Raw genomic sequence first — 27,334 nt, forward strand, 5'->3', positions numbered from 1 at the left:
ATATTGGGATAATTAAAATCTCCAACAATTATTAAATTTGAGAGGTTTTTAAATTGATCTTCTACTCGTATAACGTTGATTAATTTACGATCATTTTCGATTGAGTTTGAAGAGGCGTTAAGTGGAGGTCTGTAAACGCATGTTATTACAAAAGAAAATAAATTACTGGAAAATTTAATCCAGAGCGTATCATACGGTTCAACTGATATATCTAAAACAGTTATCTGAAACTTATTTTTTATGAGATTTTCATTTACGTATCTACATACGCCTCCTCCTCTGCCATTTATTCTATCTTTTGTTTTCTCATTGTTGCATTATTTGTGCTAATGTGAGTTTGATTCTCACGTGGAATTAAAAGAAAAATGTATTTGTTTGAACTCATTATTAACGTTATTAATAATTCGTCCAGTTCTGGGAAACAGCGGAATCGATTGATGGGTTCGTCGTATTTCGCTGAACTTTGTAGAAAAGTTGTAATAATAGTGGCTGGGCATGGAAACGAGTCTGTTGCAGATAATAACGAAATTGATTATGGGGACGTCACATACGTCCTTAACGCAAACGCAGACGTCAGCATATCGATTTTCGGGTAATAAGTTTGCCGCCGCCGCCGCCACACCGCGTAGTTGGCGTCGCGACGCTATTCCTGGAGGACGAGGGAGGACAAGATCGAAATGTTGCCTAAACTACACACCCGATTGTAAAAGGTACAGTGCATTTTTATATTACGTTTTATCTTTATTCTTCGTTAGCTACAATGTTGTCAGTTCTTGCGAAACATGTGAAGGATTGCGGCTGGCGCTTCGATTTGACGAGAACAAAATACCTACTTTTGATTTTTGCTAACCACTTACTTGAACAAGAATTCAACTAAAGCTAAATTGAAGCTAAATTAATTTTTATTCCCTTACGTATGTTTCGTATATTATAGAATAATATATTATAGTACCGCAAAAACAAAAAGTGATTTGTGATATATAATAAATACAAATGGATCACTTCCATTCTAGTTATAAATAAAAATTTACGATTTACGTAATTAAAACATCTAAAGGAAACAATTTGTTCAATAAATTGAAAATTATGGATCGATTTGACACAAGCGCAAATATTTTAATTTTAAAAATACAGTTATAAACTAAAATTGTTTAGGTATATTTTGTAATTTATGGCTGTTGCTATTGCTTCACTGTGTAACCAAAAATGTTGAACCAATTTATAACCCCAGACTTGTAGATCGTAACTTATTATAAAACCGTGATGAAGTCAAGATACTGCCTTGAGGAACCCCATCCAGAATAACCTAAATTCAAACATCTTTGTATGAATATTCTGCATTAGCACACTTGAAATGTATTTCTTTAGTCTTTTTGATAAACCAACACTAACATTCTTACTTATTAAATAAATTGGTAAATTTCGCCTTGGTTCCAGTAAAGTTTGTGTTGCTTTTCGCAAAAAAATGAACTTATTTTGGAAAATTAAAATATTTCTTAAAAGTGGAGAATTGTAGCGTGTTAAAATTATTCGAGTGATGCTCGTACATGTCGGACGTGTTTTCACAGCGCTCCTAGTATTTTGCGTTATAATCTTGAATAGTTTTATACTTTTCCCTTGAAGTTTAATATCGATCTCTTGGTGATACAACGAGGAATCCAGTGCAATTGCTGTTTTTCTGACTTTAGTATTGGTAAGTTTTCTCATTGAACTATTTATTTAGCGGTTTCCGTTCTGCGACAAAGTGCGACAAACCTTATCGCTAGCGAGATAACTTTTTGTTGCGTTTCGGTATCGGTTGGCGACTAAATAATCGATTGGTTTTACAACAATGAATAAAAAGTGCTGTCACTGCTTTGAAAATATCCTGGATTCAGATCAATTTACTGGTTGTCATGGCTGTAATAGTTATTTATGTATTAAGGGCGTAATGAAGGCGTTTGTGGACACAAACGCCAATTATGCCCGTGGTACATACAAAATTTTATGTCCGGTGGAAGTTTTGAATTTTATAATAATTTAGGTAGATTCAATTTTAAAATAACGACACAAAAATCAGGAAGGTGGAATAAGCCAGTTATTGTTATTACTGTAGTAACGGCATAAACACGGGCCATAAAAACGTTTACAGCCCGGGGCTATAATATACTGAATTACGCCCTAAAAACTAGTCCATAAGTAGGCAAAATTCGCCCGATCGGACATAAATTACAATTACATGTTGACTGTTTAACTTTAACAGAAATAGAAAAAAAAGTTTTACCATCATTGCGTTCCAATAATATTAAAATGTTTTGTAATCGCTGCAATGTGACGATCTCTGCTGTTTCTGAGGTAATAAAAACCATGATTAACGACTTGAAACAATCATTTGATACCCGTTTAGAAAATTTAGAGTCTCTGATAAAATCTAATGCTCTTCAGACTTCAGATCAAAAAGAAGATACAATCAATGAATCGGTTGAAAGATCGATACGCTCTTGCAATGTGGTTCTTTACAACGTTCCAGAATCTACCTCTGATGACGATTTCAATCTGGCAAACGATATTTTGGAAGTTCTGGATCCATCTCTGGCTGTTATGCCAGATGATGTGTCCAGAATTGGGAACTCAAAAAGTAATAAACCGCGATTATTAAAGATTAGATTCAAGAATGCTGACATGGCCAGATTATGTTTGAGAAAAAAATCAGTGCTCTTGGGTAACAAAAATGTTTCTAAGATATATATTAGCGATGATAAAACAAAGCAGCAACAATCTTACTTGAAGCAATTACGTGATGAGTTGGCCGACCGCGTTGGAAAGGGTTAACCATAAAATACGTAAATAAGACACCAAAAATAGTAGAGAAAAAAAACTAATCACTGGCAAACCTTTTACTTGTAAAATAATGTATACTAATATCGCTTCTCTCATGGCTAAGTTTAATGATTTTTCAATGGAAATAGCTATGGGAATAGCGTATGTATATACGTAAATGAAAATCTCATAAAAAAATAAGTTTCAGTTAACTGTTTTAGATATATCAGTTGAACCGTATGATACGCTCTGGATTAAATTTTCCAGTAATTTATTTTCTTTTGTAATAGCATGCGTTTACAGACCTCCACTTAACGCCTCTTCAAACTCAATCGAAAATGATCGTAAATTAATCAATGTTATAGAAGATCAATTTAAAAACCTCTCAAATTTAATAATTGTTGGAGATTTTAATTATCCCAATATCAAATGGAATGCAGACTGTTACTCCTCTAGCTCTTTTTCTGATTCACTTTTTACTGATATGTTAAATGATAACAATATTTCTCAAGCTGTTTCAGACTTTACACGATTTAGACATAACCAAAAATCCTCTCTCTTAGATCTTGTCTTAATATCAGATTGTAATCTTATTTCTAATCTTAGCACCTCTGATCCCATCGGTTTATCTGATCATTGCACAATTGAAATAGATTTGCAAGTTATTCTTTACTCTAAATGTAATATTGAGTCTTTTGTTTATAAATTTACTGACTATGCATCGCTTTCTAAATGTCTGGATCTAACAGATTGGAGCATCTTATACAATTCTGCTGACGTCGAGGAACAATGGAATTTTTTTCTAAATACGATTAACAGTTTAACCACCAAAAACACAAAAACAGTAGTAAGTAAACGTTTATTTATGAAACCTTGGATTACAAACGAGCTGCTTAACAAAGTAAATTTAAAGAAAAAACTCTGGAATAAATTTAAACAAAGTAAGAACAACAATGATTATAATATCCACCGAAAATTTTCAAACAATTTGAGCTTTGAAATAAGAAATGCAAGAAGTAAATACGAAGCTAAACTACTTAAAAAACCTCAGTCATTCTACTCGTATGTTCGAAAACATACCTCCTCAAAATACCAATATACCAATCATTCGAAACAAAGACAACGTGTTGTGCTCTAATTTTTCAGAAACAGCAAATGCATTTGCAGATTTTTTCGCATCTGTGTACTCATCAGACTCAACTGTATCGCTGCCTAATATCAGTAGTTTCAAATATAAGAATTTATTAACTGACATAAGTATAACTAAAGAGATGGTTAGACAACAAATTAACAACTTGTCTGAAAATGTAGCTCCTGGTCCGGATAAATTAATTTCTAAAGTTTTAAAAACAAACTGCGAGCAAATTTTGGAGCCATTAACAAAAATACTGCAAACGTCATTTCTCACTGGTAGACTTCCCAAGCTGTGGCGACAAGCTATAGTTACTCCAATTTTTAAAAAAGGTGACAAACTCGATGTCAGCAACTATCAACCCATTAGCTTGACTTGCCTTGTTTGTAAGTTAGTGGAAAGAATAATAACTCATTATTTGCTTCAGCATTTTCATGATAACAGTCATATTCCAACTTACCAGCACGGATTCCTGCCTAATCGATCCGTTATCACTAATCTTGTATCTTCACTTAATAGTTGGACTAAGATCTTGGATCAAAAAGGCTCTCTTGATGTCGTATATTTAGACTTTAGCAAGGCGTTTGACAAAGTTTCCCACATCCTGTTGCTGCACAAATTTCAAGCTCTTGGTGTGAGGGGAGATGCATCGAATGGATAAAAGCGTTTTTGTCGGCGAGAACATTTGTGGTTCGTGTTGGTAGTCATTTTTCTTTAGAAAAGAGTGTTGCCAGCGGCGTTCCCCAAGGCTCAGTTTTAGGTCCAATATTATTCCTTGCTTATACGTCTGATTTGTTACTGTCACAGTAAACTGGTTATTCAGCATATGCTGATGATCTTAAATTATTTGGTTGTCCAACAGACAAAGAGTGTGACCTACAGCACAAAGTGAATATACTTCACGAGTGGTGCATAACCTGGAAACTTCCACTTAATACAAACAAATGTACAGTGATGCACTTTGGCAAAAAAAATCCAAAGATCACATATAAAATAGACAACACTGATCTTCCAATAGTGGCATCACAAGTTGATCTTGGAGTGACGGTAACGCAGGATATTTTTTGGACAGAGCAAACAAATAAAGCCGCTAAGAAAGCTGTTGGCACGTTATATCTTTTGAAGAAAATTTTTCCTTCCCCTTCACACAGTTTGGTGAGTAATTTATATAGCACCTATATACGACCTCAAATGGACTTTTGCCATATCAGTCTGGCGTCCCCTTTACAAAAAAGACCAACTTTTATTAGAAAGAGTGCAACATGCAGTAACTAGATGGTCGCCCGATTTGTCACACCTGCCATACGAAGAACGTTTAGAAATATTAAAAATTCCGCAACTTGAAGAGAGATTCGATAGAGCTGATTTGATTAACGCATAATCTTTTTCCTGAAGAAGTGGAAAACTTTTGTTTATTTAGTGAAGGAAGACGATTACGTGGGCATGAATTTAAAGTTGCCAAGGAATCATTTAAAACAACTACCAGGCAACATTTCCTAACAAACCATGCTTTTGGAAATTGGAACGCTCTTCCAAGTTTGATTGTCAATGCTGAAAATGTTAGCCCGTTTAAAAAGCGTTATGATCAACACAAAGGGCATCATGACTAAAATTTGAATATACCAGCCTCCGCTTTAGTTCATCCGACAATAATTAAATTTTACGTCTTAACTGCTTAATCAAAAATTGCGTAAAAGGTTTGCTTCCGTAATTTAACTTAATTTAATAATAATAATAATAATAATAATAATTACTTGATAGTATTATCCGTAATAGTGTATGTACTCCGGCAAAATTGCCGTGCCGCCGGGTGGAGGTGGGATACGAAACATAATAATAAAATATTTTTCACTTTCTGTACGAGTTCCATAGAAAAATACACCGCAAACCCTTTGGTTAGGTACTTTTCCCAGTCGAGCACTTGCGTTGCCACCTTCGAACGATTTCAGCAACTTTGACAACATTGTCCAGACTTTGACTGGCCACTTGCAAATTTTTTAGTTCACCGTCAAAACGCAAAAGCACTGTCAGAAATATAGTATCGAGAAAAATAAAAGACGACACATCAGTTTTTCCGAAACAAACAACGTAACAAGTCAAGTCTTTTTCGGACGCTGACCGTGGCGCCATCTGTTGGCCTGTTTAGTAAGTTAGCAACGAAACCGATAAAACCGTTGCTTGTCCTGTGTCCTGTCACCATAAATTATGTAAATAAGTAATTGTACATATTGCAAATAATCAGTTTCTAGTTTTGTTGGCAAGTTGATAATAAATACTATTAAAAAAAAAATTGTTAATATGTATTAATAAATTTATCTTTGTATGTATTTGAAAAAAGTAGATACTCGTACAAAATAAATTTGTAATTTTTCCAATGACGTCTTTTGCTATGTAATTCGCGCGATCGCGTAAAAAAATTAATGTGCACCTCAGCTAAAAAGTGTCTTTTGTTCTCGCCTGTTTTAAGCCTCGGCTGCGCCTCGGCCAGAAAAGAAATCTTTGTAATTAATTAATAAGTGGTAAACTTCTTATCCTCGCCATGTCTACATATGAAAACACCCTTTTTAGCAACTAACAAAGTAAACCTTCTTTATGTGTGGAGAAGATGACACAAAATGTGCAAATTTTAATTCACTTGTGTCAAAGTGGGGAAATTCCGATCATCTATTTAAAATTCGTACAGTGTAAGAAATAAAACAAAACTGGTAGTTATTCAAAATATGTACTTTTATCAATGTCCCTTCATATCAAGATACTCGAGAGTAAATTTAAATAGAAATTCTTACAAAATGAAATCCTCCGACTATCTCTAGTGTCCAATTTCTGCATTTCAGTTTAGCCCCTCGCTTGATTTATGAATTCTCGACGTCCCTAACCCCCTCAAGTCTCCATCTTCCTTTTTTTAAACTTCTTTTCACTATCTTTGTGCTGAGAGCAATCTAAAACTACACAAGACATTTTCCCATTTCTCTCAACCTCTTTTGCTTTTGGACAAAGAGCAACTTCCTGGGAACACGAAGGTTCTCCCAAATCGGAAGAAGCTACATCGCAGACCTGAAAGGAACGGGAAGATCCCGGAGAGGTGGTCGATTGTGGCTCAAAAACACCACAGGACTCGGGACTGCTAGTTTGGTTGTCACATTCCTCGTCCTTCAGTCCTGGAGACAAATCCTCTCGGTTGAAAGCCTCAGGGTCCGCGGGGTACATTCCTGTCTTCCTGAAGGCACTGACGGCGTTTTGACGGGTTGCCACCCCCACAAACGCAGTATTGAACAATCCTGAGATTTCTTCAGTGGAGATTTTTTCGCCGGGGTGGTCACTCATCCACACCCTGCACGCTTCGTAGAATCTGTTTTTCAACGGCGCGAAGAGGGCGACGTCTAGCGGTTGCATTCGGTGCGAAGTACTCGGGGGCAGAGACACCAACACGATTCCGGTTTTTCTGCAGATTTCGTGCGATTCCAGAGAGATGTGACTGCAGTCGTTGTCCAGAACGAGTAGAACAGGATTGGCAAGATCCGGTTTGGAGAAGTTTACGAAGTGTTGCAGCCACACTACAAATAATTCTTCATTTATCCAGCCAGTTTTTGAGCGATGGTATGAAGATCCAGCGGGGCCATTTTTCTTCATCTCTTTGGTCAATTTCTGACGTGGGTAGATGAACATTGGTGGTACAAAAGAACCACTCGCGCTCATACCACACACGACAGTTATGTGCAATGCACTTTTTTCGGCAAGGACTCTGCTCGACATTTGAACCGTATTGATTCCTGTTTCGTCCATGTTGTAAACTCGATCCGGCGGGAATTTGTACCTCTCCATCGCTCCTTCCAAATTGTCGAAAAACATCTTCACTTCCTTTTCATCAACAGTGCTTCTGTTCTTTCGAGACCTTCTGAGCGGTATGCCTGGATTTCGCTTCAGAAACCCTTCAAGCCAATCCTTTCCAGCCAATCTGTCCTCTTTGTTGAAACTGTGATTTAAGTTCATTTTCTCCGCATAAGAGAACGCGAATTTTCGGAGTTGTGTTGTTGTGACCCCGTAAAACAACTCCGACAAGAGAACCGCTTGTTCGAACAACTCCTTTTCTTGGGTGCGGTTCATCACTGGAGGTCTCCCAAACGCAGGTTTTGTTGGATCGTCCAGTTTTAGTCTCTCGTTCAGAGTGGTGTATGGAATGCCGAAACATTTTGCAGCTTGACGAATTGATTTTGCACCTTCTTTGATCGATTTTATGGCTTTGGCCAGCGAGTCTGCGCCCCAAGATGCTTTCTGGGTTGTTCGTTCTCTGTGACGTGGCATCTGCAACAAATATTTGTCTTGGCTTCATCCCTCATCACAACTACGGGGTAATTCCGATCACTCAAATTACAACTCACGCTTGATTGATATTTTCGATTAAAAATGAAACAAAGCTAGTAATTATTCAACAGACTCTTATCACATTAAACCACTGCAAGTTTTTTAGTTATAAGCTCACAAGAATACATACATTTTGCTTTTTATAATATTTTTTTAACACAAGTTAAAAATAAAACTCAAAACTCATATAAAAACTACAAGAGACAACCGTTTTTTGCTCTCATTGACAGTTGTGGGGTGATCGGTATTCCCCCACTCTCTATGTTAGAATTGTTAAAATTAATTTGGCACCAATGGCACCTTACCTGTAAAAAATTGTGCTGATTCCTTTGAGGAGAAATTCACAAAGAACAAAACCACATCCTCAGTGCGAGTGAACAGTTTTTGCGGCTTCGCCGTCGCACAAAAATGTTTCAAATGTGTTCCTCTAATGTCAGTAATAGCCACACCACATCGTGTTTTGAATGTTCTCACTGATGCAACGATACATGACGCATTGATCGGAATTTCCCCGATGATCGGAATTCCCCCACTCTACTGTCGAATGATCACCTTGTGGGTGGGACCTAACGGATGCGCTAAAAACTGAGTGGAGGTTGGCCAGCAAGCGGCGTCACCTAGAGGACAGTAGAAGAATCGGAAACTTTTGTCCTCTGGTTCTGCTCTGCGTGTGAAATTTGTGTTTTTTTTTTATTCTCAATTATACTTTATACTCGAGATTAACAATAATTATCTTTTCATTGGACGACTTTATCCTATTAATACTCGTAATATTAGGTAGTTAGAGGAATGACAATAACATTGGGTGGGACTTAATGATTGTAAAATTTATACAAAAAATATCTTATCAAGCGGAGCGGTATCTACGTATTAGAAGTACATATGAAATAGTTGAAGAAACAAGATTTTCTGAATCATAATAATTTGAGCATGAGGTTTTTCACAACGCAATAATGGTAATGATGATAATAAGTAATAACTTCATAGCTTCATTATCTAATTTTAGTACCTATTATCTGTAATCCATAACCAATAACCATAATGTTGTATGAACAAATTCCAACAAGATAAAATAAATGAAAGTATTGTCGATATAAATCCGTAATAATAAATAAAATTCGGCCTCGATGCCGTGCCCGCCTTTGATGATTTATAATCAGTAATATGTGATTATGAGTGAATAAGAAGCGCCACAATACAGGGTTGTAATGATTTGAATACATTACTTTTTCCGCCAAATATTTGAACCTGCGCAAAACGGTAACAAATGTGGTCGTGATCGTCATCGAATCGGAGGAGCCCTACGTTGTGATTTTCTTTTGGCGGAAAAGGTTCGGAATGCAAACGGTGAGGGTTCCAGTTGGAAGAGTGCCGCAAATAAAACACACATGTGAGGGACGCAAAATACCTTTTATTAAAAATGCCTGTAATAACTTTGATGAAAAAGAAATTGAAACGAATACAAAAGACAGAAATTAAGGTTAACGAAGTACAAGAAATTAACTAGTTGAGTACATCACATCACAAAGATAAACGACAAGATGAATGCAACAATATTTAAAATAGCAGAAAAACGGGCACATGACAGACAAAATGACAGTTTAAAGCTTGCGAAACAAGTAAACAAATTATAAGGCAGTTATTACAGACAGGGACGGATGAAAAACCCTCTTCAAAAACCGTATCCCAGGTATTACTCATATTTTACAATTCGATTAATGACAAACAAAGTTTAATTTGGAACTACGCGGTCAAGGTACGCCAACGGGAACTTAGAGCTGGAGGTAACAAACTTTCGGCCGCGAGGGGACTCAGAAGAATAATCTAAATCGGCTTGAGACCAGCGACGTTTCTAGATACTCAGGTTAGTAATGAACGTCGGGCTATTTCACCGACCCAGCAATAGTGACAGAGCGCCTCGGGGTTGTACGATGAGCTTCCCAAGCCGCTTCGAGCAGAGCTTGCTCCACCTTCCCCAACCAACCGTTTACCGACAAAAACCTAAGATCTCTAGAACCGCGACGGAGGTTTCACGTCAGCATCCCAGAGCCGCATCGAGCAGGACTTAGGTCCGCCTCCGCTAACGGCTGTAACTTAACCGTGGCCTCCCCAGAAATTTACTAGACAACCCCACGACTTCCTGATTGAAACCTAACCCCCCATAGTGGCGCACTTACAACATTTTACTTTAACTCTTCCGAAATCTAGCGGTGCTTAACAACAACATAAAGAAAACCCGAGTTTAATTCAATCGAACGACGCGTAACATTCAACTATGCGAAAATTCGACACAACAAAGCGCAACATTAAACAATGATGAAATACACAAAACATAACGCAACATTAGACAAGGATAACATAAGCAAAAACAAACCGCAACATTAAACAAGGAGGAAATAAAAGAGAACAAACGTGCAATTCAATAACGATAGAATAGAATCACTTTAAATGGCTCAAATATCAGGAAACAACATAAATCACGAATACAATAATCGCTGGTAATGTTAAACAAAAAAAGATGGCGGGTCGAGTGCCGCGAAAGTAAAATGTTAGTGAAGAAAAAAAGAAAACAAAATGGACGCTCGCGGTTCGGACGACGGCTCCTAATTTCCGAAATTACAAGATTACAAAAAAAGAACCTCCCGGGAGAAATTTAGGGATAACGCTTAAAATTAACAAATGGGCGCCTCTTAAAGAAACAGCATGCAACAAAATGAAATCTACAACATACCCTTACCACGTGGTCCTGGTCCCAAAACAAAACACAAAAAAAAACAACGAAAGTGGGATAAATTACCCAGGTGAATTAAAAACGTTGAATTCTTCACGGGGACACAAAATATCTACTCGGAACGGTAGTGTAATCGGTTCAGATGTAACTTACAGATTTTTGGAATATTGGATCGCTCTTCGCAAGGTCTGTTCGTTTCGAAAAACCAAACAAAAGTGCCCTACCCCCTTCAACCACCCGCGCGAGCCCGTTTTCTCCCCGCTATATTTCCGCTAGTAGTTCCCAGTCTAGCCGCTAGTACCTTCACATTTGGCGCGCTGTTGTGGCGGTACCGGAAACTTAAATTTAAATTTTAAACTGGGTCACTACAGGGTGATTCATCTTTTACCGCCGGTGGCAAAATTGTCCTTAAAAATTATGATTTCGTTTTCATATTGTGCAGACCTAAGTTATAAAGCACATAATATCAAAAAATGAAATTTATAAGTTAATTAGGCATTTTCTCAATTATCAGTTGTTTATTTTCAACCTTGTGGCATATGGTATATGTATATTAGGGGATCTTTATTGCTCTATTCGTAAAATGGAAGAAATTCCCCTAAGCAGATCAGTTTTACAGGGTAATCATTGTTAACAAGACCACAAGCCAAAGACTACCCAATAAAAGCAATTATTTCATTAAAATCGATTTAATCCAAAAACTGTCAAACATTTTTCGAAACGGATTGCAGATATTGATTTTTTACGCCATTAGCCATATTCTGATGTAAAAATTTAAAAACATGATTTTTTTTTAAAACAAGTTTTTTACAAATATCTGCTCATAAAAGTACTATATTGTAGACCTAGGCGGTAAAGTGACATTTTTCCAGGCTGAAAGAAGAAATGTACAGGCGAGCTTTAGCGAGGCTGGACACTTCTTGAAGCCTGGAAAAATCACTTTACCGTCAAGGTTTACACATTATTTTTCTTCCTACACAACATGACTGCAATAATTTTATACTGAAGCTGGTATTTACCTCTTGATTTTTCCGGTAGCAAATTAAGCGAAACGTCGTGCGCTTTGTCTTGAATTTCAGGCGGCGTGCAATACTCTATCTCTTCTTCACTTGGATCTTCCACATGTTCCATTATTATGGCTTTAAAATTTAAATCAAATAAATACAAATATTTTTATAGAAACAAAATTTGTTTTGTCTGTCCACTGTCAACAATAACCATTTGATATAATAACAAAACAAACAGTCCGAAACGCAGCGGCACCTACACACAGTTAGATATAACTTTCTGCAGAAATCTATATCTGTTGGTAATTTTAAAATAAAAATTTACTTATATGTATTAGATTTTATTAAGCAGGTTATTTTATAAAAAGAATACAGCTTTTGTCTGAACTAAAAAAGTTACCTAAAATCGTAAAAATCTTTTTTTTTGTAAATTTAATTTAACATATTATTGTAGCGCCTATTGAAAAAAGTTTTAAAAAAATGTACTGCCTAGCTATTTGTGTTTTTTTTTTGCAAGGCTAGCCGTAGAAACACCTACTTTCTCGTCCCTATGGAGACGGTAAAATTCAACTTTACCATAGTGTAGGAAGAAAAATAAATTATATACCTACATATTTTTCAATTTTTAAAGGTCATTTTACCCTGTATACCGGCTGTGCACGCGAAAAGTTTGCGTTAGCAATAATTTTTTGTGCGAAGATAAACTAAAAGATGTGCCATCTTTCATAAATCCGTCATTAGCAATGTAGAATGTCATTTAAAATTTCGAAGTGGGGGCGGCTGGGAGCGAAGCAATGACGTGACAACCGCAATAAATTGCCTCCCCCTATGTGCTGACTCACATCCTATAATTTCGAATTGGTCATATGTAAGACACCACAAATAAACCCATCCGTACTTTTCGCTACGACACCTGGTACAGACACGTGAGCATTTAATCATCTGTAAATATATTGTCCAAACAAGCTTTCCACATGTGGGTTTTGCAACAGTTTGTTGTCAATCACATGACCCAGATGTCAACTGAGATGTTAGTTTGTTTCTGCGAAATACAAAAATTAACAGGGAAGTCGCGAGTTGCTGTGATGTACCTAATTATTGATAATTGTCGTATGATTTAACAGAAACGCAAGTTTACAGAGATATGTATCAGCCACGATTGGGAATTTGATTGTTTGCAGTAAAAAAAAATACTTTTTTACATTACGTATGCGGTAGGCTACATTTTACAGTGCTGTAAAATGCCTACTGGATTAGAAATGTATTAATCTTTTGGCCAACGACCCACAATTTTGCAAAACCTGTCAACAGACTGACATTTGACAAATGAAATGGCAGAAAGTTATTCTATTATACCCATAGACTGACATGCTTACGATTTACACCACAAGATGCCGCCATCAGACTTCAGACGAAAACAATTAAATTAATTAAATTAAATGCTAGTGGTATCTTGTCCTAGTACAGGGCCATTATAAATGATTGTACCATCGTAGTTGGCGTTGAAAACCCACACAAATTTTGGATGTGCCGCTAGCTTCGCAACGTTAGACAAACTATAGTACTTTTAGTAGACAAATTTCCACTACCGCTAGCAGCGCTACCTATCGGTGATGCTAGTCTCACTCATGTTTCAAGCTTGCGGCACATTCAACTAAGCCACCAACGCCTACTACGATGATAATCATTTATAATGACCCCGTATAAATGGACTTTATCATAAGCTAACAGTTTTCTTGGAAGTCCCGGAAAGCTTAAAAAAATTTCGTGTTAGTTTACACACTTCGTGCGGTAAAGTGACAGTGTGTGAAAATCAAGATACTGTAGCTGTTCAAAATGTGTGAACATGTGAATTAGAGTTGAGCAGGTCAAAAATGGAATTTTGGAAAAACAAAATAAGTTTAATAATAAACAATTACTACAGAATTGTTTATGACAAATTAGTAAAAAAAAACTTTAACAATTAATAATCGTCATAACCATTTAATAATAAATTTCGTAATTGATTTGTTTTAATTTTTTTCCCATAATATTACAAAAATTCACTGTACACTGTACCATCATTTAGAGTAAGTAATCTGCAACCGAAAAATAGAATAATAATTTTGCAATAAATATCGGGCGTTCAAATGAAATCCTGGGCTGAGTAGGTGGAAAAATTAAACCGTTTAGAACAGTGTAAAGTTTGAATTTCCCGCCGTTTGACACGAATGACATTTGTTTATGTTTAATCTGGACATAATTGAACATGTTTGTTTTCATCAAAGCGTGCCCTTAGATATTTGCTTCGAGAATAGGAATTGTTAAGCTATTCTATTTTTAATGTAAAACATTGCAAAGAAAGAAAAAAAAGAAAGATTTTATGGCTCTAAATTTTAGGTTAGCTGTCAACATCCTCCAATTGATCTACGCTGTAAAAAAGCACAACAATTGACGGTTTCCAACAATTCCAACGCCTCCCCAGCCCAGGATTTCATTTGAACGCACATAGTACACATTACTAACACTAGGGAGCGTTTCAAAATTTTGTAAAAAAAAGAACGTGTGCTTAAGACCGCACGACAGAAGTGAAAACTTCTATGATGCTCGTTACTGGTTTTAAAAGTAATATGTAGGTATTCTAAATTAGGTATACATATTATTATGGATGATAGTACTATTGCGAGCATGGAATTTCGGGCAGCAATTTACATGTCATTTAAAAAAACCCAATGTAGTCTAAGCTTTATTGTCATAAATGTCATAATAATTAATTTTGAAGGAACTTCAAAATAAACTGTCACAATTATGCACAATTATTATTTTACATTTTAGTTATTGATTTCCAAAGTTGAATAAAAAAGACGGTTTAGTTTTCGGAAAATCACATCTAAGCACTTGCAGTTTTTCAGAAATGACGAATGCAATTTGCAAAATGATATGAGGCAATAGTAGATATTAAAATGAGGTTATTAATACGTCTAGCACCTAAAGTCTATTTCACATTTTATATCAGTCAAATTTCAAGTCTGCCCGAAATTACGTGCTCCCAATAGTACTTGGAGGAATAAGGAGCAAGGCATAAATAATTATTATTATTTAAATCCAATGCTGTTTTTAAATTAACATCAAAAATCTGTATTTTTCGCCCGTTTTTAGAGGTAGGTACACTCTGGCTAAATTTGTGAGCTTAGGTTTGTTTGGATGTTTAAGTTTTATTTTCTTGACGATGATATTGAACACACCACAAGTTTTCATAGCAATACCCTGTATTATGATAATTTGTCCATTTCCTCTTCACATTTTACTACACAAATTTTTCCAATAGATGAATTGTTGAAGCCATATAATTGATAATTACGTATTAAATCCTATCCTACATTCATCTGTAAACTTACAAAATTTGTCGTGTCTATCGTTTATATTATACAGTGTGGAAATTACTTATGGAATAAATTCAGTAATTTCAAAACTAATGACATTTGCCGAAAACGCTGAAACAGGTCATTTTTTGTTTTTAATAATGCTTATTTTAAGTTACTTCACTTTTTCATGACGGCATCCATTTTTGAGCTATGACGTCATCACCAATTTTTTTAAATAATAACCCCTACTTTTTTCTTCTCTTTCTGATAGACCTTCCTACTACCTAAACGATGAATGAAAAAAATTGGTACCTTACAAAACAATTTTTTTGAAAAAATAACAAATTTTATTTCAAAAATTTAATTTAATTTTTAATGTAATGTCATGAACACGTGAAGCAACTTAAAATAAGCACCATGAGAAATAAAAGTCGACCTGTTTCAACGTTTTTGACAAATGTCATCAGTTTTGAAATTACTGAATTTATTCCATAAGTGGTTTCCACACTGTATAAAACTATACAGGGTATTTCACGAGTGATAATGCGCCTGATGGAATAATAAATTCAATCCACAATACATTTTCAAAAAAAGCCGGACATTTTAATGACAGTAGCCAGCTTTTTTCGGAAATATAGTGTGGGTTGCATTTTAAATTACGTCAGGCTTATTATCACTCGTGAAATATCTTGTATATATTATATACAGTTACTCCTGCAGCTCTGCACTGAGGTCAGTCAGGTCACAACACAATTATCACTGAAAATTGAAAACTGACAAGTGACGCACAGCTGATTGTTTTTCGCTCGCTCCGCAAAAAATCTCGACTCCTTACCGTTACCGTGTCGTTCTGCGGACGATTTGCGCTGATCTGCGTTACGATTTTACCGTGTCGCATGAAACTAATTCACTGCCCGGAAATAAAATGTGTGTAGTGCGCCTAAAGAAGTTTTCACTTGAAAAAGTGGAAGTAAAAATCCATCTAATTCAGTGTTAAAAATTGAAAACGATTGGAAATTACTTCTAGTTCCCATTAAAAACTTTTTTAATAGCTATTTATTATACAGGGTGATTCATCTTTTACCGCCGGTGGCAAAATTGACCTTATAAATTAAGATTTCGTTTTCATATTTTGCAGACCTAATTTATTATTCACAAGGCACATAATATCAAAAAATAAAATTTAAATTTTGGCATTTTCTCAATTATACACTACCCGATATGATTTTTCTAACTGACCCAACTATGAAAATTTCTTATACCTTTCATTTATTAGAACTACCTAAAGTTGACTCAAGTTGCAAAAAACCACTTGTCATTTGCAACAGCATTTTTTCAATATTTTGGAACCAAATAAAGGCACAAAGGGACCAGCAAATGATAGTTTAGATTGAATATTTTCCATATAAGTACAGTTTTAAAGTAATTTCGAAGGATTAATGGCATAAAAATGCTGTTGCAAAGGCAAAGTGGTTTTTTGCAACTTGAGTCAACTTTATATGATACCCGATTTCCATATTCCATCACGTCACGGTTGCGAACTAGCTACCTATGAACATTTTTTATGTACTCGTGTATAATAAAATAAAATATTCATTGTAAATTAATTTCTCTTACAAGCATAAAGAGTACACTAGAAGGTGCAAAATTAAGTAGGCTTAAGTTGTGTTTGGCATATGTACCACAGGAGATGGTATCCCGCTATGATGGGTGATTTTTGTTGGGTTCTTCAAAAGGAAGATGATAGCCCGCATAAGAGGAAAAAATACATTTGTTTTGTGCCGGATTGTACTGGTACTTAATCGTCCTTTCTGTGCATTTTGCAACAGAATTATTATTGGTTTTTATGTTTTTTTACTGTTTTAATAAAAATAACATTAATGCATATGGGTTGTCACATGTTGTTCATAACTCGAAATCTAGACGTGCTAGAATAGATCTGTTGACGTTTATAGGATCAGCAGACCCTAATTACCCCAGATTAGGTGTTTTCACTGCAGTTATAAAAAAAAATTCAAAAACGTCGGGTAGTGTTATTAGTTTAATTTATTCAACCTGTGGCTTATGCACACTCAGGTATTTTCTCACAATTTTACCATGTTAAATTAATGTTAGCCTAATATGGTATTATTGAAATAAATGCATTTTGATATTCAAATTTGTATTTGCTTCATGATTTACGACATAATGTCCCAACATCTTAACAATAAGATCTATTAGGGGATCTTTACTGTAGTTTCAATTTGGTTGTAGGTCGTAAAATTTTATGGGATATTATGAGCGATTAACGGGCACAATGGTTCGGTTTGAAAAGGTTGGGAAGCGGCGCGTGCTGTTTGCCGTACAATGCAAATATACCAAATGTACAATACAACCCTGCTTAAAATATTGCATGCTAGTGGTAAACTAGGATTTATAAGCCCTGCAAGATCTTTGACTTAAAGTACCATAAAATTTTACGACCTACAACCAAATTGAAACTACAATATTGCCAAGGCAGTGGGTTCTTTACAACTCTATTCGTAAATTGGAACAGGTCAGTTTTACAGGGTAGTTGTTGTTAAGGAATATTTACAACACCAAAAACTAACGAGTAAACGAGTAGCAATAAAAGCAATGTTTCCATTAAAATCGATTTAATTCAAAAACTATCAAACATATTTTGAAACGAATTGCAGACTTTATACGCCATTAGCCACATTCTGAAGCAAAAATTTAAACATGAATTTTTTTTTTAAACAGTTACATATGTATTTATAAATATGTATCTGCTCATTAAAAAAAATGTTTGAAATTAATATACCAGCCGAAAGTAAATTTTTCGACAAATCAAATCTGTAAATTTCATAAATTTTTCTCAATTCTTTTAAGGGTCGGTAAAAGATGGGTAATTGTTCACTTTAACTACTTCTGGAATTTTCGCGTTTTTTCTGGCTAGACAGCCTCAGGGCGTCTTCCTAGATCATGTCCCACCATTCAAACCTTGTGCAAATGCCTTTTTTTCTCTCTTGTTGTGTTTCAAGGTCGCGTCAAGGTCGCGCCAAGTCTTAGTATAACTAAAGGATAAGGAAAATGTTTATTTGCACAAGGTTTGACTGGTGGGAAACGATGTAGGAGGACGTCCTGAGGCTGTCTAGCCAGAAAAAACGCGAAAATTCCAGAAGTAGTTAAAGTGAACAATTACCAAAAGATGAATCGCAAGTGTCTTATAAGGAAAATTAGTCACGAAAGAAATGTTTAGCCACGAGAGCTTGCTCAACAGAGGGGGTGAGCCGAAAGTGGTTGGACGAAGTTCCAACAATAATAAACAGGTGTTGGATAATTTATAAAAACAGCTTAATTGTGGGTTCATAAGTCCACTAGTGTTTTATAGACCTCATAATACATATATTCAAAGTCGGCATTATTATGACTTCATAATAAACAGGTGTTGGATAAAATATGCATCACATTAGGTGGTTTTTTTTGTTGCTAAACTAACACGCGAAATTGTAAAATTTCGCTCTTTCCCGTTGTTGAGTTTTTTCTCTGAAATGTTGTGCTCTATGCAACATCCCGAGAATCGACAAAATTGGTCGAGGTGAATCATTAATCATCTCACTTTTTGGAATGACGTGCAAACATTGCCTTCCAAGAAATAAATGTGTATTCTCGTCGTATGTACATTGCCGCTTCAACAAGGTAACTGAACTGGCAGCGCATCATTTTTAGCTCAATTGATCCACGTGACGATAAAACCCTCGTCCTTGAAAAGCAATTGAAAAGGAACGTGTGAGCGATCCTTATCACTGATTGGACGTTTTTTGTTCCAGACATGTCCAGACTCAGCACAACAATAATGATATTTCCGACTCCGGACGACATTGTAGTGGTTAATAATAACAAGTTGTGTAATCCCCATAAACACTTTGTTTACAAGTACCATTTGCGGACTGTGTGCTACAGTGGTTAAGTGTCTACAGAAATACGTCACCTGCTATAGACAAGGCCTCCATATCCGAGTGGGGATTTCATTGTTTGTACTACGTCAGACGAGTGGGGGGGCCCCCTCATTTTAAACGTCTCCCCAGGCCGCTTTTTCACATTGAATCCGTCTGTCGTCGGTTGGAGGTAGTAGTGAACACAACCTTCTCGACTTCTTCGTTTTCTTTTTTTTATTTTGATCGTCCCACATTGTATGGGTGAGTACTCTTCATCACTTCCGTACTAATAATTCTAGTGATCTCGGTGCTGATCGTGCTCTCCCGAAATAAACGTTGCCATTTTGCGGCGCAATACTCCAGGGGATGAACGACCTCCAACTGTGCCAATTCGCAAAGGGACTCGACCATCGTCCATCAAATTCCGGGAAAGGACGCAAAATGGTGTTTCGCTGATGGCGTGACGCACCATTTCTACGTATTCGGCGGCTTTGTGACGCACCACGTGCTCGCGTTCAATTGTTTCCGGGAGTTCAATGAATCGCGACCATATTCAACACAATTGAGTTATCAATCACCTGTGACGTCCAAGCACAAAATCCCGACGATTTTCTTTCAATTACGATCTGAACCGTGAACGATGAAACTGCAGCCTTGGATCGATTCGTACGATTCAAATGTCAAAACAAGAGTAGGTCACTTGGACTTTCCGAGAAGTTAATTGCGAGGTTCAAAGTTTTCCCGGTGATGCGTCACGGCTCAAATAGGGTTGTGCAATGCCACGTGACGGTGTTATTCACATGTTTTGACTTATATCGACAAGTCGTGCTTCTACAATGTTTCATGAAAAATTGAAGTCTTGTCGTTGATGGATTCGTATGATTTCAAGTGTCAGAATCAAAATAGGTCACGTTTGTCAATGACGTCAATTAAATTGAATAAATGGGTGTAATGCGGAGTGAGATTTGAATCTTGACGGTATGAAAGAGGTTTAGAACGCGGTGGTGATCGGTTGAAAATGTTTCGAAGCTTAATTTAAATACAATTAAGAGTGTTAAGTATCACTCAATTTGCTTATCATAATGGGATTATTAAGAGCTTTGTGGAATGTGAATGGTGACTGATAATCTCGCGTTTTGTTCCAAATTAAATCGATTCCAAAAAGTTCGAGTATTTGCTATTGGAAGCATGGAATTTCGGGCAGGAATTTATGTCATTTAAAAAACCCAATGTAGTCTCAGCTTTATTGTCATAAATGTCATAATAATTAATTTTGACTGAACTTCAAAATAAACTGTCACAATTATGCACAATTATTTTATATTTTAGTTACTGATTTTCAAAGTTTAATAAAAAACTGTTCAGTTTTAAGAAAATCACATCTAAGCACTTGCAACTTTTCTGGATTGATGAATGCAATTTGTCAAAATGACATGTCACAATAGTAGATATTAAAATGAGGGTCTGACACAAGAAATGTCATTATGTCTGACGTAATGAATGAAAAGTTTGGCATTTTGCTTGCCTCGATGACATCAAAATTGACAACAAGAAGGATGAATTAAACTGTAGAAAATTTGATGTAGGGATGTGGGTACTGTACGTCATCAACTCATCAATTAATTATTATTAAAGAAAATTAAATTTCCATGAAAAAGTTAGGGTAATTGCTCACTTTAACTACTTCTGGAATTTTCGCGTTTTTTTTTTGGCTAGACAGCCTCAGGACGTCCTCCTAGATCGTTTCCCTCCATTCAAACCTTGTGCAAATGCCTTTTTTCTCTCCTGTTGTGTTTCAAGGTCGCGTCAATGTCGCAGTATAAGTAAATGGTAAGGAAAATTCGTTTGCACAAGGTTTGAGTGGTGGAAAACGATGTAGGAGGACGCCCTGAGGCTGTTTAGCCGGAAAAAACGTGAAAATTCCAGAAGTAGTTAAAGTGAACAATGACCAAAGTTAGGTTCAATTTGACACTGACAGAGTGAGAAACTAACAACTGTCATTACGTAACATAACCTGAAATATTGAAAACAAGACGATTTTGAACGAACTTTTTTGGAATTGACAAGCGTAATTGTTATGAAAGGTGTGATTATCTTTAAATTGGGCAATTAAAGTTTTACGAATTAACGACAAGATTTTTATCTATCGTGACCATTTAGACGTTTAAACATTCTTCATTGTCCTGTAGATGTTTATGTAGATTAGGTATTTTGTGTGTTTATATTTGAAAAGTTTGTTGTAGGGTGGCTTGCCAAAAAGTAATAAATTTGACATGTGCTCGAGAACCGTTGATAATTTGGAAAGTTTATTTTAGCATTAGTAAGTACGGTCGATGGACAAATAAAACTGGGACACTTAAAATTTAATCGATGCAAATCAGACTATTGAATTGTCAATATATTGGACAATGTCTATATAATATGTCATACCAAAGTTAATCTATTTGTGATAAAGCCGTAATTAAAGGATGAAAATTTGTAAATTTTGAATTTATGTGATGGTCATTTTTGTCCCAGTTTTATTTGTCCATCGACTGTACATTAAAAATAAACTGTGACGTTTAATTACACCCTTATTGCGCAGATTATTGAAAAAACGAGTGTATTACATTTCATTTGAACGATTTTTATTTGACAGCAAGCACAATAATTGTACTGTGTAACAACAGCGCTTACTCGTGAAGTTGAATAATTTTCGATAAGATAACATTTATTTTTTGTTTTGCTTACATATTTTTAGTGAACAGTTGGGTATTTTTTAACATCACAGCATTGTTGAAATTCCTTTTTCACACTTTCACCCTGTTGAAGTCAAATTGACTGATGTTGGGTAAACAATAAATGCCCCTAAAATCGTACATAGTAATTGAAGTTGGCACAACTGAATCGACAGTTTAATTTTGATAAATTGACAGATGTGCTTTAGAAAAATTTAAATTTAATGTAATCGAAACGAAAGAAATTTGCATCACAAAAAATTGCAAAATTAATTAATACGGTGTGCGGATGAATGAGAAATTAATCTAACTTTTCATTCTCCATTAGATCACGTGTATTTTTCGTTTAGTTTCGAATAGTTTATACGGGTGGTCCAACACATACCATTTTTGCGATTACAAATTTAATAATTGTCCAAAAATTCCGAAACTCGGTTTTTTTTCACCACTAGTTACAGAGCTCCTCACCTTTTTGATTAATCCACTTCCGACTTTGAGTAATAATAATTAGGTAATAGTGAAAATTATTACGATCAAATATCAAGTTGTAGAAAGCTGGAATCCAAGACCGTTTATGGTAGGGCTGAATAGGACAGCTCATAATGATTATGGCCCCCAATAAATCTTTTTAATACATTTTTTTATCCCGCTTGCAAAAGACTCCTCTTTCATTATTTTTTAGTTCAATTTTGGTTCGAATCATTTTATTTTTTTTTTACTGACTTTTAACAGAAAATCTAAATGTTTGCCCAACATACCTATTTACCACAAAACATATTTCTCCCTTTCACCTACAATTATGTACCTAATTATTATATCACAAACTAAATTATAGACCAGGTTCAGTGTCAACGGTTCTTTTATTAGTCAACAAAGAGTCAACATTACTATCTACTTTCAATGCCAGTGATTTATGAAAACCTTGAAATATTCGAAGTGATATTTACATATGTATTTAAAATGAGGAAGACATTTTTTAGCACATGCAAATTTATATTTTAGAATGTTAATTTTTCAACTAAGCACGTTGTTTATCGTTTTTGAAAGTAATGTCTCTTTTTTATACCAGTTCTTTAAAATGTAAACACCAAACTAAATTAGAGCAAGTAATTAGTTTTTTCATAAAACTAAACACAGTGTAACTTCTTACATTCAAAGAATTCACTTCAAAATCTATTAAAAACCAACGATTTCGCCAGTTTTACACCTAGTTGAATAATTTTGGGAGAGTACGATTCAGACGTGGCGCCATTGCAGTTGAGATTTGGACATCACAAATTGAAATTTTTTTGACGTTTACGAATTACGAAAACATTACCAAACATGCGAGAGAAGAAAAAAAACTGTTGCGCTGTTCCAAAAGTACAAATATTCCACAATAATTTCTAAAATTTCCATGACCGCTCGAGTAAATCGTCTTTACTTTGCAATTCTATAAATACAGTTGAAGTCCAAGTTTCTCTCGCGACAGCCGCCAATGAGCCCCAACCCGTGCGCTATTTATAAACCAAATTTCCCCAAATAACTGTTGACGTCTTTGTCGCGTTCGTTTTCCAGAGCAGGAGGATCAATCGCACAGTAAAACGTCACCGTGTCCAGCTGTTTACGATGCAGCTGCACCGCAACCTCGCTTCGGGGCTTCCCCTTCCGGGGGGGCCTTCCTCCCAGTCGGGGAGACGAGCGCCGAGCGTGCCTACGTCCCCACCGTCGGCCGTTGGGGCTGTGAATGGCCGAGTTGACTCGAACACGCTGCACGCTGGGGTCCAAATTGCACCCTCCTAGGGGGGGCGGCCGTGCCCCCCGTCGCGGGGGTCCACTATGACATATTCATCAACAACAACGCCGACCTGTACGAACTCATTGAAAGAACACAGATCGAAGGACCGTGGCCCATCGACCATCCCCTGCCGCTGCCCAGATGGGCCTCCAAGCCCAAGGACTGCTACCAGCTGGGCTCCTTGACCCAGTATGAGAAGCTGGCCGGGAGCATCGAGATGCACGTGCAGAGGCTGCTGGAGGAGCACAACTACAACACTGTCGGAAACTTCGTGGACCTCTACCAGAACTTCAAGAAGAGTGGATATTGCACTTTCTTCAAGTTCTTCCAAAGGTACAACACCCCCAACCCCCAAATCTCCACCTGTCATTCTATTGGTGTTTTTCACAGCTACGCCCCTCCGATCACTCCGGATCATCACACATGCGTCGGCTTGGCTCTGGAGCTCTGGAGCAGACTCCACCAGCTGGAGTTGCACTTCCCGGAGCTGAGCAAGCACCTGTTTCTCGTCTCCTGCGAAGAGAACATCGAGGCCTTGAGCGAGTACACCGCGTTGAGTGAAAGACTAGACACTGCCGCCTACGATTTGGAAAAAGAACACGTCCTCTTATGCCTAAGATTCCAAATAAACGAACGCCAAGGACTGTTGCTTTGCGACCCCGGCTACCACGTCAGCCGAGTTGTCACAGTGATGCAAGACAGAGCGTACCCCAACACAGGTGAGTACCACGGACTAGTCACTCCTCCTCCTCTGACTCTCCGGTGCAGGTTGGTTCATACAATCGGAAGAGAACAACATTTGCAAAGAGTACAACTACCAGTTCTCGCCGATGAACGACAAGTTCGTCGAGTGGAACGAGAGGACCACGCGGAACGGCATCCAGGAGGCCTTCACGGGCCTCATCTACGTCGCACACCCCTACGCGACGGCAGTCGACGTGACGGAGCGCCGAAACTTGGTCTACAATTTCAGGAGTCTTCTGTCGAGGGACCAGAAGGGACACTTGATCGCAGGGATCTACTTCAAGGTGAAGGAGAACTGCGACGAGTTCACAATCTTCTACCAAGACATGGGGAAGCAAAGGATCAAGATGAAGTTCTCCAGTTTCACTCAACCCTTCGAGGTAGACTTCCAAAACGAAACCTCTCCAAGTTAATCGATCTTTCGTTCTAGATTAAAGAAAAGGCTCTGAACATCATCACCATTTGCAACGAACAGCTCAACCTTCCCGAAGGTTCACTCCTTAACATCTTGAGACAAGTCGGAGAGCTGATGAACGACAAATCGTATTTGCGACAGCTTTTGGAAGTTAACGATAGTGTCAACATCATGTCGGCTAACAACTAGCACATAGCAAATACAGATCGTGATTCTGTGTCCTTTTTTGTTACCGTGGTTGGTTTGTTTTTAGCATTCTTCCTCACGTTTCTTTTACTTTAGATTAAGTTACCTTAAGTGCATATTTACACAACTATATTAAGTCATTCTACTTATCTTAATGGAAATTGTCTCGTAAACGCTTATATTGTTTATTACTGTACACTGCTATTGCTAGTAGAATAGACTGGAAGCTTGATCCTGTATTTTTTTCTTTACACCTGATACTAAAAAATTCAAAACAAGCACCCGACGTAGGCCGTTGCGGTGGCAACTTGAACAGCATGACTTAAATCACTTCTCGGGACCAGATCGCTTTAAATAAGCCCAAACTGCTGATTTATTTTTTTTGTTTATATAATTTTGTCAGTGTCTGAATAACTGCGCCTTTAAACTTTTATTGGTTTTTTTACCTTCCACGGACAGTTAACAAGAGCGTTAACACTTTACGGTCCATAAAATATTAATCGCAGTGATTGTGTAAACGCGTCTTGAAAAATCGACAAATCTCACTGTCTTATGAGAGACCAGAAGGTCAAGATGAAATGTTTGTGGTGTCTCTTGTGTATAATTGCGATCGTTGCAAGTGCTCCACAAGTGCAACTTACTGAGTGGTTAGATCGATTTATCGAGTCCCTGAGGAACACCGACAACATCAAAGAAACGCTGTCGACATTTATCAATGAGAGTAGGTAGGGATTTGGGAAATAAACCTGTACTGATTGATTTGATTTTAGGGCCTGTACGGAGGGTTAAGACTGACATAGACTACAACGAGCAACTGTACATATGATTTCCTGGGAGTAGAATAATTTATATTTAAAGATTGCGCTTTTGTATCTAACTTAACATAAACAAATGTGTGATGAGTAGATAGATATCGCTTTGCGTTTTTTGAGTGGGTTTGTACAAAATCATAGACAAAATAAATATTATAGTCTATATTAAAAACGATTCTCTTCCAAGTGCTCTTCTTGCATTCACACATTCCAATCCCGTTCCTTTTAAATTCCCCAGCTCTTTTTCTGTTCTCACTTTCTCTTTCAGCTTCGCACGTTGTGGTGTCACGTGCTCCATTGTTTCCACATCCTCTCCACACATCCTAAATATTCCATCCCAAATTTGTTGCGTCTCATTTCATTCAATCACCCTTCTACCTTCCCTACTGATTTTATTATACCCTCCGTTGTAGCGGGATTCTCTATTCTTTCTGTTGGTCAGCATGTCGGATCCTAAATTTGCTATGGCATCTTCAATTGCTTGTTGCAGTTCTTGTAAATTGGCTGTCTAAACATTGCGTTTTTTAAATGAATAAAAAAATCAAGAAGAGTCACGTAAGGTGCTTGGTTTTGCCACAATCCTACACTTCTCAATAGGACTGTGAAGAACTCCTCTAAATAGTTCATTGTTGTTTATGCCGCGTGAGGAGTAACTGAATCTTGTTGGAAATAGCCCATTGTTAGTTCCACATCATACAGGTGATTTATAAATTATTCAAAAACGACTCTTTGGTATTTTTGATCGTTAATAGTTTCATAAAGAAGTTGATTCGTCTTCAGGACGTTGCAATCCAAACACCAATTTAAATTTGCTTGCAAGATAACCAAATTCTATAATTTTGAAAGTTGACGAAACCAGGAAAGTGAAACCAAGCCTCATCACTCATCAGAAACAAGCAATGTCTTGCACGTCGTTAATGAGTAAATTGTTATTGTACCAATCGCAAAATTAGTTTCGTGGAAAAATTTGAAGATAGGATCCAGGAAAATTTCTAAAGGTGTAAATGCAAATTTTTCTTTAGGATTCCTCTTGGGGACTCATCGGAATGTCTTAAAATGAAGAAAATTAATTTATAATAAATTATAAAATAGTAGATTATATCATAAAGAGTAGAAGTGAATCTTTTTGTGCTAAGTCCAGAGATTGGAGACCGACACGAGGTCGAGGTCGCCAACTGGGCGAAGGTCACACTCATTGATTTATTAATAATTTTAACATGTAGTATCATAATTTTTACTATTTAACGTGTTAATTAGTAAATAAATAATTTTATCATTTATAAACACAAAATTAAAATAATCTTTTGATAACAATGTCCATTGCATATTTCCAAGGAAAACATATCAAGTTGTAACCCTATTGAGTTGTAGAAAAAATAAAATTTTGT

At 36.5% G+C, this 27,334-nt stretch overlaps 2 protein-coding genes across 2 annotated transcripts; one reads left to right on the forward strand and one right to left on the reverse strand.

Moving 5' to 3' along the window:
* The first annotated feature begins 568 nt into the window (after nt 1-568).
* LOC138138009 (uncharacterized) lies at nt 569-25,366 on the forward strand. Its single transcript, XM_069057670.1, has 6 exons — nt 569-710; nt 19,188-19,556; nt 23,570-24,122; nt 24,180-24,508; nt 24,558-24,913; nt 24,964-25,366. The coding sequence occupies exons 3-6, from the start codon at nt 24,007-24,009 to the stop codon at nt 25,135-25,137; spliced, it is 975 nt and encodes a 324-aa protein (XP_068913771.1). The 5' UTR covers nt 569-710; nt 19,188-19,556; nt 23,570-24,006; the 3' UTR covers nt 25,138-25,366.
* Nucleotides 6,638-8,815, reverse strand: LOC138138399 (tigger transposable element-derived protein 2-like). The gene is made up of 2 exons (XM_069058313.1): nt 8,599-8,815; nt 6,638-8,233 (listed from the first exon to the last, which is right to left on the reverse strand). The coding sequence occupies exon 2, from the start codon at nt 8,231-8,233 to the stop codon at nt 6,812-6,814; it is 1,422 nt and encodes a 473-aa protein (XP_068914414.1). The 5' UTR covers nt 8,599-8,815; the 3' UTR covers nt 6,638-6,811.
* Nucleotides 25,367-27,334: the final 1,968 nt, after the last annotated feature.

The sequence above is a fragment of the Tenebrio molitor genome, chromosome 9, assembly GCF_963966145.1.
Source record: "Tenebrio molitor chromosome 9, icTenMoli1.1, whole genome shotgun sequence".
NCBI lineage: Eukaryota > Metazoa > Arthropoda > Insecta > Coleoptera > Tenebrionidae > Tenebrio > Tenebrio molitor.

Bases quoted from the DNA above. Each gene is read 5' to 3' on its own strand.
- LOC138138399 (XM_069058313.1), bottom strand. From the start codon at position 8,233: ATGCCACGTCACAGAGAACGAACAACCCAGAAAGCATCTTGGGGCGCA.
- LOC138138009 (XM_069057670.1), top strand. From the start codon at position 24,007: ATGCACGTGCAGAGGCTGCTGGAGGAGCACAACTACAACACTGTCGGA. The intron at 24,123-24,179 runs GTACAACACCCC...TGTTTTTCACAG, and splicing joins TTCTTCAAGTTCTTCCAAAG to CTACGCCCCTCCGATCACTC. The intron at 24,509-24,557 runs GTGAGTACCACG...TCTCCGGTGCAG, and splicing joins CAGAGCGTACCCCAACACAG to GTTGGTTCATACAATCGGAA.